Consider the following 22900-nt stretch of genomic DNA (forward strand, 5'->3'; position numbering starts at 1 on the left):
AGATTTAGTGACCGAATAAAACACATCACACATACGCATCTAAAATAAACTAGATACCTGCACTGCGTTTCCCGCTCGTTTGTTGCGGACGAAAAGGGGGGGGGGCTTCTGGGTCCTCGTGGGTTCTGGGAACGAGGGGGGGGGGAGGGGAGTGGGTTCTGGGGACGAGGTGGGGGGGGAGGAAGTGGGTTCTGGGGACGAGGAGTGGATTCTGGGGACGAGGAGTGGATTCTGGGGACGAGGAGTGGATTCTGGGGACGAGGTTAATGGGAGCGGGTTCTGCGGACCCCCGGGGGATACATGGGGGAAGGAAGAGAACAGTAAACAAAGAGAGTGGTAGCAGCTACCCAGTAACAAGTGCACCCTTGAGCTATCTGGAGCTGACACTCCCTCCTGGCTCCCCTGGTGACTACAGCCCGTCCGCCACACTTCCCAGGATATTACGATAACGCTCACAAGCACACACATCCAAAATTAAATTCTCGTATCCTGTGGTCAAGTCGAACGCACTCGAATCAGTTATGGAACCCACCTCCATCCACAACTTTATTGCTAGAATCGATAAGGATTTCGAACGTCAAAATACCAATAGTTAAATTATAACGCATCAGGTACAAGAAGGCTAGTAAATAGGGCATAAAGAGCTAGATCTCACCGTCCCGTAGTCACTGATATGTAAATGCCGATAGACAAGCACTGATAGGTAAGCACATCTTGGCTGATAGCTACTTCGAAGATCAAACTCTTTATTCCAGCAACATTATATGTTGCTTTCCTGTGAAAAGGTTAGGCAGGCTTTCGACATGAGGCTGCAGCAATGCCCGGGCGTCATGAGAATTAAACGTGCCAGGTGTAAATAGTTTAAAGCAAACATTGAGAGGAATGTATAATACACTCTGGTAGGTTGTGTACTTGTACATACTTTACATACTTGTACTCGAGTACTTATATCAGGATATGTCAGAGTACATAGACCTGTGTGGGGGGGGGGAACTGCTTTAGAGAGGGGAGGGCGGTGGTAAAGAGCTTACACCTCCCGTTATTCACTTGATAGGTATGCGCTGGTCTTCAACTGCATTTCAATTCTTAGATTTGTTCATACACAATTACGTAGTGATTTAGGGTAAATAAGGTTTCTTTGATAAAACTGTTTGTTCATATGAACATCAGCAGGTGGTGCAAACTCCCACAAATATTTTAACCTATGCCTGAGACTAGCAGTAGTAACAACTAGAAGTCTGCTGCATTGAATGACCCATAGTTATGTGGCTCTTCCTGCTTGGTTTATGGTTAAAAAGGAGTTTACACTGTCCAATTAATAGTTTCAGATAAGTGTACATAATTGTTCTCAGATGTATGTAACTGCTCTCACGCTGCTCAAGCAAGCAAGCAATCCAGGAGATGGGTGCATACTCAAGATGGGAGCAAACTTGTGCTTCATATACAGTTCTGCAGCCCCCTGTTGTCTAGGCGAAAGATGCGCCATAGGGCTGCAAGTTTCCTGGCAAGCTTTTGGGCTAGGTTAAGCACGTGGCTCTTCATTGTCATTACTGTATCTACTGTAGGCTACCTGTACAATGGCACGTCTCCAGTGACTCGTTATTTTTCTGCATATTAGATCTGACCTTGAAGTATTTACCCGCGGAGATTATGCAGACTTATCTACGTTTCAGTTTTACTCGAGTACTTAATGCAATCTTGGTATTTCAGATGTCTGAGAATGCGAGTAGAGACAAGTATTTACAATGTCTTAAGAGACGTGTCTCCGTCAGATATGAAAGCTAGAATATCCTGCTCAACAGAATGAGGACCTTGATTTCACTGTGTTCAAGTAATTTGGTTCAACTAAGTGTTTGCATACTGATACGTTTTTGGACCTGTTTATGTTCCTTTCTCTTGTTAATGGATAACAAAATTATACCATTAAGGAAGTGTCTCCAAAGTTGATCATATGTCCCACAATCAACCAAAAATAACAATAAATACTGTTACCTTGAGGTTACCTTGAGGTGCTTCCGGGGCTTAGTGTCCCCGCGGCCCGGTTGTCGACCAGGCCTCCTGGTTGCTGGACTGATCAACCAGGCTGTTAGACGCGGCTGCTCGCAGCCTGACGTATGAGTCACAGCCTGGTTGATCAGGTATCCTTTGGAGGTGCTTATCCAGTTCTCTCTTGAACACTGTGAGGGGTCGGCCAGTTATGCCCCTTATGTGTAGTGGAAGCGTGTTGAACAGTCTCGGGCCTCTGGTGTTGATAGAGTTCTCTCTCAGAGTACCTGTTGCACCTCTGCTTTTCAACGGGGGTATTCTGCACATCCTGCCATGTCTTCTGGTCTCATGTGATGTTATTTCTGTGTGCAGGTTTGGGACCAGCCCCTCAATTATTTTCCACGTGTAAATTATTATGTATCTCTCCCGCCTGCGCTCAAGGGAGCGCAGGGAGCGAATTGTGTCCCAAGTTATTAATTTTACGTCAAGTTTGTAACTGTACTGATCATTCGTTTTGCCTTAAGAGAACGCTAGGGTGAAAAGATTAAGGCGTGTGTCAGTTGATGGACACTAGCCAAGGAGACGGGGTGCACACCTCACGCACGCACCCACACATCCCACACGCACGCAGCTCCACGCACACAACATCCCTCCATCCGCTCCTCACTTTCCTCACTCCTATCACACATGGCTGCTATACTTGTTAGTGACCATCATACAAATAGGCTACTTCTCAATACATCATTTTCCCTGGTAATTCGCGAGATGCGAAAGCAAATTTTAGCTAAGCAACACAGCTGTTAACTTACAGGGGTACTCCCACTGTCCACATACATAATTAAACATTTTGTTTCAAACATTTAGTATCAACATGCGATCCAACCCTTGGACAGGTTACATGTGAACAAGTTCGGGAAAAAAGCTCTGAAAGATGACTGAGAAAGGATCGGCCAGGGAAAAAAATTATTTTGCGAGTCGAGTATGGCAGTCGTGGATGACATCAGAGACTAACTGGCGCGCGACGCTGGGCTCCCCCACCTAACCATCCAAGTCATTCAATTACGTCTCCACCTTAACCAGCAACAAGTACACACTCGCCTATGACAAAATAATGTGATAAAGACGAGCAGAAAGGGGAATTACAAAGTTCCGTAAACCTTGAAGCCATAAAAGAAACAACTACACCATGGACCTGCCCAGAGGTGGGGGAGGGATGTATATATAAAAAAACTGCTCCAAGCTTCCTCTCCTACACCAATTTTCCACTTTGCTTGCTGGCAATGTCACTCATCATGCCAATGAACACATACGCACAAACGAAAGAAAAAACAGAAGCCTCAGCCCATTTACTTTGAGATTCTCAAAGTATATAAGATTCCTCAAGGTAGCCTACACTACACACCAAAACAGTACAGAGTTTTCCTCTCAGATGTTAGTCTGAGAGGAAAGAGAAACTATCATCCAACCAGCTGACGACGGTATAGGATGTGGTGATGAAGGAAGGTGGAGGGGATGAGCCGACGGGAAAGTAATGAGGGGAAGTTGAGTTAAGCTGCAAGAACAGTGGTGGAGGTTATTGGGAAAAGTAAAGGAGTTAGCGAGGGGGGGGGGAGGTACACGGATAGATATGGTTAAAAGTGCAGATAGAAGCGTCGAGGGGAAAGGTGGGGAGGTGAGAGGAGAGTGGTGAGGTAAGGTAATGGCGCCGGTGGCAACGTGGTGGCACCGGCACACTGCCGGCACTGACAGCTGAGCTGCGCCCATGATGATCACTCCATAATTCACATCTTGACATTACATGAAGGTCTGAATGATGATGCTTCCTGTGCACAGTTCTCTTGTGTCACTGCACATGTGTTGTGGCACGTTGGTAAGTGGTGGTAAGTAATGTACTTTAAGGTACATTACTTACTGAGGTGTTACTGGCTACCACACTTCACCCTGGTACCATTGCCTGGATACACGTGAGGACATCCGTCACTCGGCATCACAGTGAACACGACACATACAATAACCGGCAGTGTACAGTATGTGGTGTGTGTGTGTGTGTGTGTGTGTGTGTGTGTGTGTGTGTGTGTGTGTGTGTGTGTGTGTGTGTTGCTGCTTTCGCTTGTAAACTGGGGGTAGGGTGGGGAAGGGGGGGGGGATGCCTGTCGATTCTTCAGCCTGTGATTTTATTGTGATTGGTTCAAATGTGATTTTAGCCTACGAGAAAATATGCCTTAAAGTGAAGCCACGAAAACTAAGTCTACCTACCTTTTGTGTTTGCTGTACACTTCTAAACACTTATTTTTTGTATTAGGTTTATACAAGTTCATTTTCAGATTAGATTAACAAGTCGCATTAATTACCCAACCAGTGTGATGGGTGATCCTCATCTACCTATTTCTTCCTTTTATAATACCCATCTTACTCCTTTATGTCTCCTTGTGTCTTGTCTTAACTGTCTGCTTGTCACCTGTCTCTACCAGCCTACAGCTCTTCTAATAGTGTAAGTCTATATTTTTCTCATCTTCCAATGTTGTATATTCCAGGAGGAAGTTTCCAAAGCAAGTGGAGGCGTGCTCCTGGCCACGAATCTCACAGCTGACCTCAACAGTTGCTTCTTCAGTTACCGCATCATCGCTTCAGCCTATCTACAGTGTTACCATCTTAACTCTTCCAGCTGGTTCAATATTAATAATTCCCAGACGTAATAATAGTGCTCCCATTGCATACGCACATAATATTTGGTTTTCCAACACCATCGTCATTACTCCACTTTCCTTTCTGCAAGTTAAACATTATATAACAAACATTGGTCTCGGCAAAGTTCCCTAACCCAAGGTTAAAGTTTCTCTTCCGGTAAACCAAGACAGAGCATTGTGAAAGTGGCTGGGAAATGTGATGAGGGAAAATGTGGCGAGGGTGAGGAGGAATTATTGTTCCGGTAAGATAACAGGCGAGAGGCACCAGGAAAACGGTAGGCAGTCGGGTCGCTGCGACCACGAAGTTTCCTCTCCAGACTTTTCTTCCGTCTGTCCCCACTTCCCGCTCACCCTTTACCTGTACAATCGATTCATTCATTCACTCAGTCGGGTCAAATCAGGTCGGGTAAACTGGAGGGTTGAGGGGGAGGGGGAAAAGGAACGGCAGGAGGGAGGAGTGGCAGAGAGCACGCCACGTCGGGATCAACAACCTGCCACTGGGGCACACTCGCCGCCACCACATTCACGTCGCTTGCTTCCTAAATAGAGCCGTGTCGTCTCGTGGACGCATCTAACCTCTCCCTCACTACACGGCCGCCTTTGCTGCCGATTTCCCAAACAAAATTACATGGGGTGACTGTGGGAACAAGAAACCAATGAGTATGAAACTCCAGATAATCGATACTAAAAAATCACCATGTAGCTTGTAGAGCATAACATATTAAGAACACTTCAGACAGTTGTAATCCAAAATAATCACTCGAGCCAATCATCTAGTCTCGTTACACATTTTCACATTTGTTTACTGGACTTGATACAAGTGATTTATTACATTATACAGCTAGTCAATTTTTACACCGTGGGAATCGTTGCCAGCAGACACGAAATAATGAACATAATAAATTGGATGTTTAGGTGCCGATAAGACTTGCGTAAATATGAGTTAGGAAATTGGTACTTAATGAGGAACAAATTAAAGGATAACAATAGATGAACTTACCTAGTTGTGCTTGCGGTGGTTGAGCTCTGGCTCTTTGGTCCCGCCTCTCAACTGTCAATCAACTGGTGTACAGGTTCCTGAGCCTATTGCGTTCTATCATATCTACATTTGAAACTGTGTATGGAGTCAGCCTCCACCACATCACTGACTAATGCATTCCATCAGTTAACTATTCTGACACTGAAAAAAGTTCTTTCTAACGTCCCTGTGGCTCATTTGGGTACTCAATTTTCACCTGTCTCTCTTGTTCGCGTACCACCCGTGTTAAACAGTATCTTTATCTACCCTGTCAAGTCCTCAGAATTTTGTAGGTAGTGATCATGTCTCCCCTTATTCTTGTGTCTTCCAGTGTCGTGAGGTGCATTTCCCGCAGCCTTTCCTCGTAACTCATGTCTCTTATTTCTGGGACTAGCCTAGTGGCATCCATGTGAACTTTTTCCAGCTTCGTCTTGTGCTTGACAACGTACGAGCTCCATGCTGGGACCGCATATTCCAGGATTGGTCTTACATATGTGGTATACAAGGTTCTGAATGATTCCTTACACAGGTTCCTGAAGGCAGTTCTGATGTTAGCCAGTCTTGCATACGCTGCAGAGATTCTTTTTATGTGGGATCCAGAGGATAAGTTTGGTGTGATATCAACTCCTAGATCTTTCTGTCCGTTTCATGAAGGACTTCATCTCCCATTCGATATCCTGTGTCTGGCCTCCTGTTTCCACTGTTTAGTTTTATTATCTTACATTTACTCGGGTTGAACTTAAGTAGCCATTTGTTGGACCATTCATTCAGTTTATCTAGGTCATCTTGTAGCCTCGTACTATCTTCCTCCGTCTTAATCCTCATAATTTTTGCATCATTAGCAAACAATGAGAGGAACGATTCTATACCGTCTGGGAGATCATTTACATATATCAAACAGTATGGGTCAAGGGACAGAACCCTGCGGGTTTCCACTGGTGACGCCTCGCCCATCTGAGGCCTCACCCCCTCCTGGTTGATGGGGTTCCAGGAGTTCTTATACTCCCCAAGCCCGGCCCGAGGCCAGGCTCGACTTGTGAGAGTCTGGTCCACCAGGCTGTTGCTTGGAGCGGCCCGCAGGGCCACATACCCACCACAGCCCGGCTGATCCGGAACTTCTCTTAGAAAACTGTCCAGTTTTCTCTCGAAGATGTCCACGGTTGTTCCGGTAATACTACTTATAGTCGCTGGGAGGACGTTGAACAACCGCGGACCTCTGATGTTTATACAGTGCTCTCTGACTGTGCCTATGGCACCTCTGCTCTTCACTGGTTCAATCTTGTATTTTCTTCCATATCGTTCACTCCAGTACGTTGTTATTTTACTGTGTAGATTTGGGACCTGACCCTCCAGTATTTTCCATGTGTATATTATTTGGTATCTCTCTCGTCTCCTTTCTAGAGAGTACATTTGGAGAGCTTTGAGACGATCCCAATAATTTAGGCGTTTTATCTCGTCTATGCGTGCCGTATATGTTCTCTGTATTCCCTCTATTTCAGCAATCTCTCCTGCTCTGAAGGGGGAAGTGACCGAGTCACAGTGACTCGCTGTCTTCTGTTACTTAGGTACTCCCTTATCCAATGGAGTACCTTCCTTTTCACTCCTGCTTGCGTCTCCAGCTTTTGCACTAGTATCTTGTGTGGAAAAATACTTTGATACTAAGTCAAAGGCTTTCTGGCAATCCAAGAATATGCAGTCTGCCCACCCCCTCTCTTCCTTGCCTGATTGTAGACTTCAATTAATCCTGAGGCATGACTTGCCATCCCTAAACCCATGTTGATGTTGTGTCACAAAGGTCCTTCGCTCCAGATGTTCCACTAGCTTTTTTCACACAAGATGTATTAATAAATACGAAAGTACATAAGGAAATTCCTGTCTTAAATCCTTCCTGTGTGGTCTATATTATATATATATATATATATATATATATATATATATATAAACAAACAAAAGTGTAATACATTTTTATAAGTATATTATAATAAATTATAAATAATACATTTTATATATTATTATAAAATAATTGTTATAATAAGTGTAATACATTCTTCAGTTATTCAATTATTTTTCTTCACCTTGAAAACGAACATGACTTTTGGTGAACTCTTCCAGCTGAACCCTGATCAAGAGCGCTAGTAAGAGGGATAGAAGCCCTAAATGAGAAAATAGTAAATACGGAATATGCGGTCATATTCAATGAGACATGCATAAAAGAAAACCTGCTGCCAGTATATAATATTATATATATATATATATATATATATATATATATATATATATATATATATATATATATATATATACACACACACACATACACACTATTTTCTTCTCCCAGGCTATGGGTCCCTACAATTGCACTAGAGGTGGTACCCTTACTACATGAAAAAATATATGTATGATAATAATTGTGTGTGTGTGTGTGGGGGGGGTTCATGAGGTGCGTGTATGGGTGGTGCGCACGCGCGTGTGTAGTGGTATAGTGTATGCAGGGGGGAGGAGGGACCCAGTACCAGCCCACCCCCTCACCTGGGGACCCGGGGAAGGTCGCGGTTCAATGTCAGTGTGTTGGGGGGGTGTGGCTGCACCCCCGGGAAGGCAACCCCCCACTCCCTCCCCCGAAACACAAACACAACGTGGCCACACCATCATCCATAACAGTGGCCACACACCACCCCCCTGGCCTGGCCACCCCTCACAAGTGGCCACACACCACCCCCCTAGGCTGGCCACCCCTCACAAGTGGCCACACACCACCCACCCTGGCCTGGCCACCTCTCACAACAGTGGCCATTCACCACACACCCCGGCCTGGCCACCTCTCAACAGTGGCCATACACCACACACCCCGGCCTGGCCACCCCTCACAACATTGGCCATACACCACACACCCCGGCCTGGCCACCCCTCACAACAGTGGCCACACACCACTCCCAGGCCTGGCCACCCCTCAACAGTGGCCACACACCACCCCCAGGCCTGGCCACCCCTCACAAGTGGCCACACATTACCCCCAGGCCTGGCCACCCCTCACAACAGTGGCCACACACACACCACCCTTCTGGTCTGGCCACCCCTCATCAAGCAGGTGACGTAAACCAGTCCGGCTCACGCAGCATACTGTTCGCCTTTAAATGGCCTGACAGGCGGCACAAGATGATGCCAGGATATCAGTGGGCGATAACCGGCGAGATAACACGGTGCTGGAGATGCTATGTACCAACAGCAGAGGTGAGGGGTGTGCTGCTGGTGCTGAGGAAGACATGTGGGGGCAGCAGCAGCAGGGATGGTAGGCGTGGTAACACACTCACCCATGACGGCAGGTTGGAGAACCGCTGGATCTCCTGCAGTATATCCTTCTCGTCAGTGTTGGCGATCGATCGAATGATGTCAAACTTCACCTGCTTCTCCTTGGCTCTCTTGTCCCTCAGAACCAGGAAGAAGAGAGGCGCCATCAGCCAGCCGAAGCTCACGTTGTAATAGCCGAACATGAACACCATGAACCACTCGAGGGCCCGGCGACAGAAGAGACGCATGTACCGCTTGAACCAGTCCCCGTAGGCGTGGCCCACGTCCTCAGCCACCTCCACCACCTTCTCTCCCTCGTCGTCGGGCATGATCACCAAGAGTAATAAGACAAAGAGTCGGAGGAGCGAGACGGTGCTCGTGCCACGTCCAGCGACGGAGTGAGGCTCCGGCCGCTCCCAGCCCCCGACCCCCGCCGCCGCATGCTGCCATTCTATATTATTATTATTCACTGCCAACACATATTTATATTTCTTTGTATCTTTGTGTTTTAAGTTTGCATTTCCTTTTGAGACATTATTAGCTTATTGCATACTATTTTTATTATAAGTTCAGCATGTTTTAATTACGCTTTTCACGTACACATATATAAATAGATAAATAGAGTTAAATAGAACATTTAAATAATTTTTTTCTGTAAATTTAAATGTTATTTATATTATGATAAAAATACAGAAACGAGAAAGATTACATTTTTATATATAATGTAATAATAGTTATGTATGAATTCGGAGATAACACCATCAATGGTGTCTAAGAAATGTGTAAGTACTTCATTCATGATGATGTACTGCCGGAAATCTTAGCGAAGTGCAACATGCACACGACTGTAAGGCTGCTGCCCATTGGGTGGGTGTGGAGCACATGACTGTAAAGCTGCCGCCCAGTTGGGTGGGTGTGGAGCACATGACTGTAAGGCTGCTGCCCAGTTGGGTGGGTGTGGAGCACATGACTGTAAGGCTGCCGCCCAGTTGGGTGGGTGTGGAGCACATGACTGTAAAGCTACTGCCAAGTTGGGTGGGTGTGGAGCACATGACTGTACAGCTGCCGCCCAGTTGGGTGGGTGTGGAGCACATGACTGTAAGGCTGCTGCCCAGTTGGGTGGGTGTGGAGCACATGACTGGAAAGCTGCCGCCCAGTTGGGTGGGTGTGGAGCACATGACTGTAAAGCTGCCGCCCAGTTGGGTGGGTGTGGAGCACATGACTGTAAAGCTGCCGCCCAGTTGGGTGGGTGTGGAGCACATGACTGTACAGCTGCCGCCCAGTTGGGTGGGTGTGGAGCATATGTCTGTAAAGCTGCCGCCCAGTTGGGTGGGTGTGGAACACATGTTTGTAAAGCTGCCGCCCAGTTGAGTGGGTGTGGAGCACATGACTGTAAAGCTGCCACCCAATTGGGTGGGTGTGGAGGAAGATTAGTAACTGTGTGACTCACCACAGATGTAAAGTGCCTTGTATAGTGACTGTTGTGAGCCTCTTGTTGAATCACTTGTGATGTAAAAAGATTATTGATATGTATTTGTGTAAATGATTGTATATATATGTACATGTGTATATATAATATTAACAATTGTGTAACTAACTTCACAAGATTATCACTTGCTTAGCTGAACTATGGGGTTCAGTTCCCGAACCCATAATGTGCCTCTGTAACCCTTTCCACCACCGTCCATGGGATAGGTATGGGGTGCATAATAAAGAAATTGAATGTAGTCGTGCCTAATAGCCAGAACCGGATTACTTGGCCAAGTATGCAAGGCCCGATTTGCCTCACAGGCGGAGTGATTTTGTCTTCATATACAGTACTTTTTCAGACTGGCTTATTTGAATTAATATTATTATTATATTAAGAAAATAAATTACGGTATTGACTTATGTTCTCTTAGGTTTGAACAAATTTGTTAGTTTTAACAAACTTCGACAATTACCTCTTCTTATAGGTATTTGCTTTGACATTCCTGGAAGAGGAGGCAAGTCGTTAGCCTCATCAGTCACTAGGGCAATTAACAATTTCCCCAGAGCTGACAACTTGATCCCCATCCCTCCTCAACGCAAAAACCGCCGTGGCAGACCCAAGAGTTCCAATGACAATTTTAAACTGGGAACACACGTGACCAAAAAAATTGAAGAGGGCAACACAGTAGGGGCAATTAGGTTACTTACCAGCTAAGACACAAACGCACCTAGAAATGCAGCTACAGTACTGCCGACTCACTGAGAGAGAAGCCAAAGCCATCATGTCATTTCCGCCAGGCTCAGCAGGGGGATACACTGGAGTAAGACCTCAGCACCTACAGGAGATGGCAAACCCAGGTTATCGGCGAAGTTGCAGACACACTACTGTCAGAGGTCACGAAGTTTGTCAACAACTGCCTCTCTGGGCTGATCCCAGATACAATTAAACTCTTCTTCTTCTTCGGAGCATCCCTGTGTCCCCTTAAGAAGGATGGTGGAGTCAGACCCATTGCCGTGGGTAACACACTTCGGCGCCTCGTTGCCAGGGCATCTATAAGAAATATCCGCACGGAAGCTGCAACGATGCTTCGACCCCATCAACTAGGTTTTGGTGTCCCCTATGGCTGTGAAGCAGCAGCTCATGCAGCACGAGCCTATATTAATCACCTTCCAGAAAATAAGGCATTAATTAAATTAGACTTTAAAAATGCTTTCAACGAGGTAAAAAGGGATGTGGTATTGGACGCAGTTCGAACAAGCTTTCCTGGTCTACTCCCCCCTTCGTTTCAGCAGGTTACAGTAGGAAATCGACACTGTTGTTTGGGGAACATGAAGTTGTTTCCGCAGGTGTCCAGCAAGGAGACCCACTTGCCCCTTTCCTTTTCTGCATGGCAGCTAAAGAGGTCACAAGCAGGTTGACCAGCTAACTCATCTGGTTCCTGAACGATGGCACACTGGCAGGGACACAGGAGTCTCTTTTAGGGGATCTACAGCTAGTAAAATCTAGGGAAGAGGAGTTAGGACTCACTCTAAATCCATCAAGGTGTGAAATCTTCTCATCTAGCCAACCAATCATAGATGCAGTATGAACCGTGTTGCCAGGAGCACTCCCACCAAGTGTGCTTCTAGGGACACCTCTGGGCTCGAGCGCCATTGAGGTAGTCCTTGAAGAAAACTGAACGACCTGAGGAGGATGGAGGGAAGAATTAGGGGCTTTGGATGCCCACGATGCTTTGTACCGCCTCACAAGGTGTCTGGCTTTGCCCAGGCTTACCTGTTTCCTAAGGTGTGCTCCCTCCTTCGACAGTCCAAAATTAACAACATATGATGCGCTCCTAAAATCAATAACCATGAAAGTGCAAAACCTCTCTCTGCAAGATGACCAATGGGACCATGCAACGCTCCCAGTTAGACTCAGGGCTATATAGGTATTCGCAAGGCGACACAGTTAGCATTGCCGGCTTTCTTATCCTCGACTAGTGCTACAGGTGAATTAATGAATGAAATACTACCAGGATACCTAAGAGACTCCATTGGAATTCATGATCCCAAATTTGCAGACCGAGCCGGCCAGTGGGATAATCTTGCCAACCCTCATCCTCGATCAACTTTTCCAAACGACTGCAAACAAGCCAAATGGGACAGCCCCATAGTGGAGAATATTGCCACAGCAATGCTGGAGGCAGCGTCTCCTAACTGTGCAAGTTCCTCATGCCGGGAACTACCTATTGGCTGTCCCTAATTCCGCCTTTGGCACCCACCTGAACCATTGGGCCCTAAGTATTGGTGTTGCCCTGCCGCCCCTATCTCCACCGAACACCGGCTATGCACGGGCGGACCAATATGACAGCCATGGTCTCATCTGTCGTAAGTCACCGGGAAAGATTGCCAGACATGAAGCAGTCAGTGACATCATCAAGAGAAGTTTGGCTACAGCTAGGTGTCCAGCACAAAGTGAACCTCAGTTGTGCAGACCTGACAACAGTAACAAACGGCCAGATGGAGTCACCCTTACGCCATGGAGGGATGGTAAGCAGGTTGTGTGGGACTACACGTGTGCGTCTACATTGGCTGATAGAGAGAGAGAGAGAGAGAGAGAGAGAGAGAGAGAGAGAGAGAGAGAGAGAGAGAGAGAGAGAGAGAGAGAGAGAGAGAGAGAGAGAGAGAGAGAGAGAGAGAAGATTAAGCCACCCAAAAGGTGGCATGGGCATGAATAGCCCATAAGTGGTGGCCCTTTTGAGCCATTTCCATTATCAATAGATGATACTGGAGATCTGTGGTGCGACTGCACCCTGCGTGACGGGAGATGTCTCCCGTATTGGCTGATACATATCTACCTCGCTTTATAGCTGAGGGAGGTGGGGTGGCCACCTTCAGGGAGACCCAGAAAACTAACAAGTACAGGGATCTAGAACGTTGTTACAGGTTCGTGCAGGTTTTCGATAGGCTCTGAAATCCTGAGCGTCTGAGGTAAATGTGCACTTAAGTTCCTAAAGGAGGTGGGTGACGAACTCATTGGGAAAACAAAAATCAAGAGCAGCCAGTTTCCTGTTCCAGCACCTCAGTGTCGCAGTCCAGAGAGGAAATGCTTGCTGTATCTTGGGAATGCACCCAACCTCCGAAGAGCTGGATGAGGTCTTCGAACGTTGGTTGTTATTTGTGTGTGTTTTCTGTAAACTGTAGCAGCAATGTAATAAAATAAAATAAAATTTAAGAAAAAAATAGGGATGGTAGGAGACAAAAATATCAGTGTTCAGCGAGAATCCACAAGGTCTCTGAATACTCTTTATTTTCTTCTTCGAGGCTGTGGGTCCCTACAATTGCACTAAAGGTGGTACCCAATATATATATATATATATATATATATATATATATATATATATATATATATATATATATATATATATATATATATATATATATATGTGTGTGTATATCACGAAAATAAACACGTGATTAAGAATGTGACAATGTCAGACCACGGAGGAAAAATGAAACAAGAAATTTCCTTAAGTACTTTCGTATATTAAATACATCTTCAGAAGGTCATTTTACAGATCGAGTGATGGGTATAAATAGGCAGGAGAGAGTGGTGAAGTAAGGTGAGGTACAATACTTGGACAACGCAGAAGGCCCATTGGCCCATCAGATGCACCCAATTAGCCCATCCGATGTAGCCCAATGGCCCATCTGATACAGCAGACATACAAGCATAATATATAGGTAATTATAACATAAAGAAGTAAATATATACAATAAATTAGTGAGACAAATGTTTTTCAATGATTCTACTTAAATCGCCCTTTAGCTGATCTATTAGAAATGGATCTAATTTATATAGACCACTGCTAATATTCAAATTACTTTCTTTGGTGATCTGTATCAAAGCAGATTCAATTATGTTTCTGTTATAGGTGCTTTTACAATTTGTTATTGAAGAAGCACTCTCCCAATCAATTTGGTGAGCTTTTTCTGACAAATGCACAAACAAAGCATTAGACAATTGGCCATGTTTTACAGAGTATTTATGCTGCGATATTCTACATTTTAAATCTTTAGATGTTTGCCCGACATAGAACTTATTACATTCCTTACAAGGTATTTTATAAATGACGCAATTATCACTACGAGGGCTGTTCCTTACTAATAGCTTACCAACAGTGTTTTCGTAGCTAAACATTACATCTATATTAAAAAGTTTCAAGGCCTTGACAATATTCTCAAACCCAGAGAAATATGGTAAACATAACACATTCTTTGGGCGAATCCTTTCACTGCATACATTATTATAATATGTACGACGAGCTTTGTTACGTTCATTAAAAATAATGAACATAAGATAAATTGTTCGTAGGTTTTCTGTAAACACTAAACTTTAATGAAGAGTTTTCCCTATGAATAAGCACATCTAAGAATGGCAAACATTTATCAATTTCAGTCTCCATAGTAATAGTTTCAGATGTAAACACAGACGAATTTGTAGCCAAACTTAATGACCAAGTCACCTCCATAAAATTTACTATGGAGACTGAAATTGATAAATGTTTGCCATTCTTAGATGTGCTTATTCATAGGGAAAACTCTTCATTAAAGTTTAGTGTTTACAGAAAACCTACGAACAATTTATCTTATGTTCATTATTTTTCAGGGCATAAATACAATGTAAAAAAGTCAATTTTTTCTTCAATGTATCTAAGAGCTCTTCGAGTTGTGAGTCCAGAATTCTTAGATGAAGAATTTAAGAATATTGATTCGATTGGTCTTAAGCTTTGTTACCCACTGAATTTTTTGGAAGTTTGTCGTAACAAAGCTCGTCGTACATATTATAATAATGTATGCAGTGAAAGGATTCGCCCAAAGAATGTGTTATGTTTACCATATTTCTCTGGGTTTGAGAATATTGTCAAGGCCTTGAAACTTTTTAATATAGATGTAATGTTTAGCTACGAAAACACTGTTGGTAAGCTATTAGTAAGGAACAGCCCTCGTAGTGATAATTGCGTCATTTATAAAATACCTTGTAAGGAATGTAATAAGTTCTATGTCGGGCAAACATCTAAAGATTTAAAATGTAGAATATCGCAGCATAAATACTCTGTAAAACATGGCCAATTGTCTAATGCTTTGTTTGTGCATTTGTCAGAAAAAGCTCACCAAATTGATTGGGAGAGTGCTTCTTCAATAACAAATTGTAAAAGCACCTATAACAGAAACATAATTGAATCTGCTTTGATACAGATCACCAAAGAAAGTAATTTGAATATTAGCAGTGGTCTATATAAATTAGATCCATTTCTAATAGATCAGCTAAAGGGCGATTTAAGTAGAATCATTGAAAAACATTTGTCTCACTAATTTATTGTATATATTTACTTCTTTATGTTATAATTACCTATATATTATGCTTGTATGTCTGCTGTATCAGATGGGCCATTGGGCTACATCGGATGGGCTAATTGGGTGCATCTGATGGGCCAATGGGCCTTCTGCGTTGTCCAAGTATTGTACCTCACCTTACTTCACCACTCTCTCCTGCCTATTTATACCCATCACTCGATCTGTAAAATGACCTTCTGAAGATGTATTTAATATACGAAAGTACTTAAGGAAATTTCTTGTTTCATTTTTCCTCCGTGGTCTGACATTGTCATATATATATATATATATATATATATATATATATATATATATATATATATATATATATATATATATATATATATATATATATATATATATATATATATATATATATATATATATATATATATGTCGTACCTAGTAGCCAGAACTCACTTCTCAGCCTACTATTCAAGGCCCGATTTGCCTAATAAGCCAAGTTTTCCTGAATTAATGTATTTACTATAATTTTTTTCTTATGAAATGATAAAGCAACCCTTTTCACTATGTATGAGGTCAATTCTTTTTATTGGAGTTAAAATTAACGTAGATATATGACCGAACCTAACCAACCCTACCTAACCTAACCTAACCTATATATATAGGTAAGGTTAGGTTAGGTAGCCAAAAAAAGCTAGGTTAGGTTAGGTTAGGTAGGTTAGGTAGACGAAAAAACATTAATTCATGAAAACTTGGCTTATTAGGCAAATCGGGCCTTGCATAGTAGGCTGAGAAGTGAGTTCTGGCTACTAGGTACGACATATATATATATATATATATATATATATATATATATATATATATATATGTCGTACCTAGTAGCCAGAACTCACTTCTATGCCTACTATGCAAGGCCAGATTTGCCTAATAAGCCAAGTTTTCATGAATTAATTGTTTTTCGTCTACCTAACCTACCTAACCTAACCTAACCTAACTTTTTCGGCTACCTAACCAAACCTAACCTATAAAGATAGGTTAGGTTAGGTTAGGTAGGGTTGGTTAGGTTCGGTCATATATCTACGTTAATTTTAACTCCAATAAAAAAAAATTGACCTCATTCGTAATGTAATGGGTAGCTTTATCATTTCATAAGAAAAAAGTTAGAGATAATATATTAATTCAGGAAAACTTGGCTTATTAGGCAAATCGGGCCTTGCATAGTAGGCCGAGAAGTGCATTCTGGCTATTAGGTACGACATATATATATATATATATATATATATATATATATATATATATATATATATATATATATATATATATATATATATATATATATATATATATAGCTTAGACAAGGAGATCCTGAATATTCCTTTACCGCTTATTCAACAACATATCTGCATACTCCAGTATAAATCAACATCAACAACAACAATACGTGCTCAGAAGCCTGTGTATAGAAAAGACACCAACCCCCTTCACCCTCAAGCACCCGAGACACCTGGACACCTGTCTGGGGCCCAGCGCCACTCGCCGGTCGACCAACCCTTAACTGCTTGTTTGAGACTGCCAGCTATAGTTACCTGTACATCAGCGCCATCTACACTAAGCCTGGCCCGCCTATATAAGCAGCTCACCAGCAGCCAGTCCATTACGGGCTATTCATGCCCGTGCCGCCTTTTGGGTGGCTTAATCTTTATCAATCAGCCAGTCTTTCACGGGAGACATCTCCTGTCACGCAGGGTGCAGTCGCACCTCCACAGATCTCCAGTATCAGCTCTTGATACTGGTAATGGTTCAAAAGGGCCACCACTTACGTTCTATTGAAGTCTCACCTGTGCTGCCGTGCGATGTAGACGTGTCGTTTGACTGCTCTGGCAGTTTTGAGGTAGTTCCCGTTTTCGCCGGCAGGAGGAGTGGGTGTCTCTACCCTCCCTGCTGTTCCTGGTGTGGATGTGTTTACCATGAGGGTAAACTCCATAGGTTTGGAGTTTACTGGCCGTGCTGGTTACCCGCTTGTGGACTTGGTCTTGAGTGACATGCTCAGGGTCTCGGTCCAGGACGTCTACGGTGTCGAGCTGGTCACTGCTCGCCGTGTAATCAAGTTCGTGGGTGAACTGGTGTACAGTGATTTTCTCCGGAGGTACGAGAGGCGTACTTTGCAGCTGCAGGACGGCACCAGGTCTGTGACCATTTCGGACCGTAGTGGTGCTGTGACATATGTAAGTGTCCATGGCGCCCCAATGGAGTTTCCTGAGACTCTCCTCCGACGTTTCTTCCAGAGGTACGGCTCCGTCGTCAGTGTGCGGATGAACTCGCTATCGTCTGGAATGTATTCGGGTGTGAAGACCAACATTCGGACCCTCGGGATGTGACTGAGGTCGGACATTCCGTCATCTGTCCGGCTGTTAGGGTACTATGTGCGGGTGTTTTATGCCCAGCAACCCCGTACTTGTTTCCGGTGTGGCTTGTTGGGGCGTCAGGCTGCCGGGTGTACTGCTGAGCCGGTCGCTCCCGTGAATTTGTTCCGTGAAGAGGATTTCCTGCCGCTCCCTCTGGAGGAGGACTCCGGGGGTGAGGAAGTGAGCGTCCCGTTCGCTGCTGAAGATTCCCCAGCATCACCCGTTGTTCCCCCGGTTGTCGCCGGCCCTCCTCCAGATGTTGCGGTGCCGTCGGATGTTACTCCTGCTCCTGTCTCTGGCCCTGCTGCTCCAGTGGGCCTTCCTGGCACTCCCTATGGCGTCGTCATGTGCTTCCTCATCTTCGGCTGCTGGACCTGACCCTGCAGCCTCACCTCGGGGTCCCTACTGTGCTGGGGTGGCTGCGGAGCCTCCTGCTGTGTGTGGTCCGGTTCCCCCTGTGGTAGAGGCTGCTGCTGTTCTGCATCGGGTGTCGGTTCGTCCGGCTAGTGGTGCCCGTGTTTCTGGGTCTGCTTCCGGCTCTGACGATATCCGGCTGGAGCCCAAACGTTCCAGGCGTTCGTCTACTGCCTGGGCCGATGTTGGGGACTTCAGTGACTCTGTTGACGGCGTGGATCCGGATGCGTCGTTGTCTCCGCAGTTCGTGGTGGCGGAGGTACATGTGCCTGCTAGTGCTGATGCCCGTGTCTCGGGTGTGCCTTATGTTCCTTCCCCACCAGGGTGTTCTCCGCAGGGGGGGTGTGGTGGCTTCCGCTGCCAGGGATAGTGCGGATGCTGGTGCTGGACGTGGCCTGGTAGTGACTTTACGTAAGGATGCGCGCCGCCCTGGTTCCCTGCAGTCATCTGGTGGTGTGCCCCTGTGGTGGTGCCCTCTGTCCGGCCCCCTCCTGTGGAGTTGCGAGATGAGGCCGTGGTTGCAGAGTCCTTGCTGTCGGAAAGGCCGGAGGACTTTCATGATGGGCGGGTTCCTGTTGTATGGAGTCGGGTGGCGGTTACTCGCCTCCGGAGTGACACCGTCTGGGTTCCCTGCTTGCGGGTGTTTGTTGCCGGGTTCCGGATATCATGGAGCCCCCGGAAGATCATGACTCTTGGGGGCGGTGGCTGCATTGGGTGGCGTTCAATGCGCGGTTCCCCTGGGTCTTGTTCCCGAGCAAATATGTCGGCTGATTCCATGTTGCTATAGTGTTGTGTGCCCCTATGGCCTTTTGTTTGCCCTCTTGTGCTTTGTGCCCGTGCCTCTCCCTTATTTGTTGCGAGGCAGGTGTTTTGGTGAGGGCGTTTTTATTCATGTATTTGCTTTTGTGTTGTTACTTTTCCCTGTGTATTATGCTTATGCATTGCTAGAATGTGTTTTTTTTTTCTTTTTCTTTTTCTTTTCCTTTTTGTTATTTGTATTTTTTATTGTTTTTAATTTTGTTTTTAATTGTTTTTAATTTTGTTTTTGTTATTGTTTTGTTTTTATTTTTGGCTTGTTGTGTGCTGTGCATTTTCTTGTTCTATTTTCATGATGTCCTTTATGTTGTGTTTTGTTCTCGGTCCTTCAGGCCGGTGCTTGTTTGTTGTGTATGTATGTTACTATGTTTCGTTTTCTTGATTGTGTGGTTTGCTTGTTTGTAATTACTGTATTGTATATTTTGGCCTCTCCCTTTGTTTGTTGCGAGGCAGTTGGTTTGGTGTGCGTGCTTTTATTTATGTCTTGTTTATGAAATGTACCTTTGCACTAGTGTTTTATTCTTGCATTACATGTTGTACTTGTTTTTTATTTTTTTGTTGTATATTGTGATTTTCCTGTTTTATGTTGTTCCTCTTGATGTTTGTTTTACTTTTTGTTTTTTACTGTGCTTGCTTGTTTGGCATTGTTTTCTATATTGTTTGCTGTGTTTATCATGCATTTATCGTGTTTGTAATTTGTTGTACTGTGCTGTTGGCCCTTCTGGCCGGTGGTTTCTCGTTTTGTTTGTTTTCTTATGTTTTCAAGTTATTGTCTTGTTTTTATTGTATTTAAATTGCATGCCTGCATGTAAAAAAAAAAAAAAAAAAACTTACAGGCTATTCATGCATGTGCCACCTTTTGGGTGGCTTAATCTTCATCAATCAATCTTGGACACATTGGGGAGACATCTCCCGTCACGGTGGGTGCAGCCGCACCTCCACAGATCTCCAGTATCATCTATTGATACTGGTAATGGCTCAAAAGGGCCACCACTTACAGGCTATTCATGCCCGTGCCGCCTTTTGAGGTGGCTTAATCTTCATCGATCAATCAATCGGCCAGTCTTTTACGGGCTCACCATAGCCTGTGCTACATGGACCCTTCGTTCCGAGTAGCTAAATCTGAAACAGCAGCAACGGCCAGTCTCACACAGCACCGCTCCTGTGCCAGGCAAGTCCACTACGAGTTCACCATGGCCCGTGCTACTTGTCCCGTTCCTGTGCCAGTTAAGTTACGGGCTCACCATAGCCCGTGTTACTTGCAACTTGTTCCGAGTAGCTGAATCTATAACAACTACAACAGCCAGTCTTCAGAATACGTTTCGTGCTCTCAAAGCCGTAACATGTACTGTAGTCTTCCCAGGAAACAGAAGACGCGTACAGCTTCTTGTATATTGTATTCAGTTTTGCACCTTTCTTTGCCATTAACGTAACTGCCACCTGCTCATATTTCATTTGTATTATGTATCGCCAAGTAGAATATAGGAATTATTTTATTTGTTGATAAAGTCATTTGTTATATATTAAATATTTAGTTTTTTATTCTTTTGGAATTTACCCGCATCTCTCACCCATAAAGAGGTCAGAAGCAGTCTTATTTACTTTATTTTACCTTGTAATTTATGTGATTGGCTTAACACAAGCCAGAATAGCCACTGCTGTTTTTTCTGATTAAAATCACGATATATATATACAGTATAACTGAAAACTTACACCCCAGAAGTGACTTGAACCCATACTGCCTGGAGCACTCTGCAACTGGTGTACAGGACACCTTAACCACTCGACCATCACGACCAGACAAAAGATGATGGTAGCCGAGGCTAATTCCCCATCATCCCGCTGGCACTCTGATGGTAATCTTGGGCATAGTATTTTATCAAATCACCTCATTCTTTGGGGCACACATAAGGAACACAAATGCAAACAAGCCTGAATGGTCCCCAGGCATATATGCAACTGAAAACTTGCCCCAGAAGTGACTCGAACCCATATTGCCAAGAGCACTCTGCAACTGGTGTACAGGACACCTTAACCACTCGACCATTGACTGAACAATGGTCGAATGACTGAAATGGGGACCATTCAGGCTTGTTCGCATATTATATATACTGTATATACAGTATATATATACTGAAAACTCCACACCCCCAGAAGTACCTCGAACCCAGACTGCCAGGAGCACAATGCCACTGGTGTACATAGTACTTTAACCACTCGATCATCAGTGACTGTACATAAGATGAAAGCTTACTAGTGTTCCTTCTTATAGCTTGATTACCACAGTCTCCATGGCATAGTAATAAGACGCTCGCCTGACGTTCCGCGAGTGCTTTGTCCTGAGTTCGTATCCTGGCCGGAGGAGGATTTAATGCGCGCAAATCCTTAACTGTAGCCTGTTTAAGTTGACAGTAAAATGGGTACTTGGTTGTAAACACGATTCTTCGTGAGGGTCGCATTCCAGGGAACCTAGGATTAAGGACTTGCCCGAAACGCTACATGTACTAGTGGCTGTACAAGAATGTAAGACCTCGTATATATATACAGTATATATGAATAAAAAAAAACGAGGCTATTTGACCACCATCCCGACGGCACTTTGATGGTAATCTTGGGCATAGTTGTTTCATCAAATCATCTAATTTTGTGGGGCCCTGTGAGCAACACAAATACGAACAAGCTTGAATTGTCTCCAAGCATATATACAACTGAAAACTCCACACCCCAGACTGCCAGGAGCACAATGCAACTGGTTGCACATATGCTTGGAGACCAAGCTTGTTCACATTTGTGTTGCTCACGGGACCCCACAAAGCGAGGTGATTTGATGAAATAATTATGCCCAAGATTACCATCAAAGTGCCATCGGGATGGTGGTCAAATAGCCTCAGCTTTCATTGTCTTTTGTACGGTCACTGATGGTCGAGTGGTTAACCAGTTGCATTGTGTTGAGTCACTTCTGGGGTGTGGAGTTTTCAGTTGCATATATGCTTGGAGACTATTCAAGCTTGTTTGCATATATACATAATATATATATATATAGTCATAACACTTCGTTGTATGCCAGTTGAGTCAAGTGAATGTGCTTTACTAGTACAGGTAATACTATATTTTGTATTGTGGATGCTATAATGAATGAACATTTAATATTTTATTATGCAATTTTATATTCTTCATTTACTATATTACTGTACTCACCTTTCTCGGTTCATGCAGGTCGCAGTTCAATCTCTAACTGTCCAAGTGGTTGGGCACCATTCTGTCCCATCCCAAATCCTTATTCTGATCCCTTCTTAGTTTTATATACAGTAGTAGTATTGGCTTGGCACTTTCTCATGATAATTCATTTAACTTCTTAAACAATTGATTCGGTCGAGAGTACACAATTACAAGAGCCGACAGTTATTCAGGGGACACTGGTTTAGCATTGTACCTCACCTGCCATCTGGATATAAAGTTGACATTTTCTCTGCATT

The 22900-nt window shown here is 44.2% G+C and overlaps 1 protein-coding gene across 6 annotated transcripts in view; it reads right to left on the minus strand.

The window, feature by feature from the left end:
* Positions 1-9504, minus strand: part of Esyt2 (extended synaptotagmin-like protein 2) — an 86757-nt gene extending 77253 nt beyond the window's left edge. For 5 of the 6 annotated variants that reach the window (XM_069330548.1, XM_069330547.1, XM_069330550.1 and 2 more), the window contains exon 1: positions 9003-9504. In XM_069330548.1, the coding sequence (XP_069186649.1) occupies positions 9003-9308 (306 nt within the window). In that variant the 5' untranslated portion in view covers positions 9309-9504. The remainder of the gene's footprint in view (positions 1-9002) is intronic. The other variant, XM_069330549.1, reaches the window with a different exon arrangement.
* Between the last annotated feature and the right edge of the window lie 13396 nt (positions 9505-22900).

The sequence above is a fragment of the Procambarus clarkii genome, chromosome 24, assembly GCF_040958095.1.
Source record: "Procambarus clarkii isolate CNS0578487 chromosome 24, FALCON_Pclarkii_2.0, whole genome shotgun sequence".
NCBI lineage: Eukaryota > Metazoa > Arthropoda > Malacostraca > Decapoda > Cambaridae > Procambarus > Procambarus clarkii.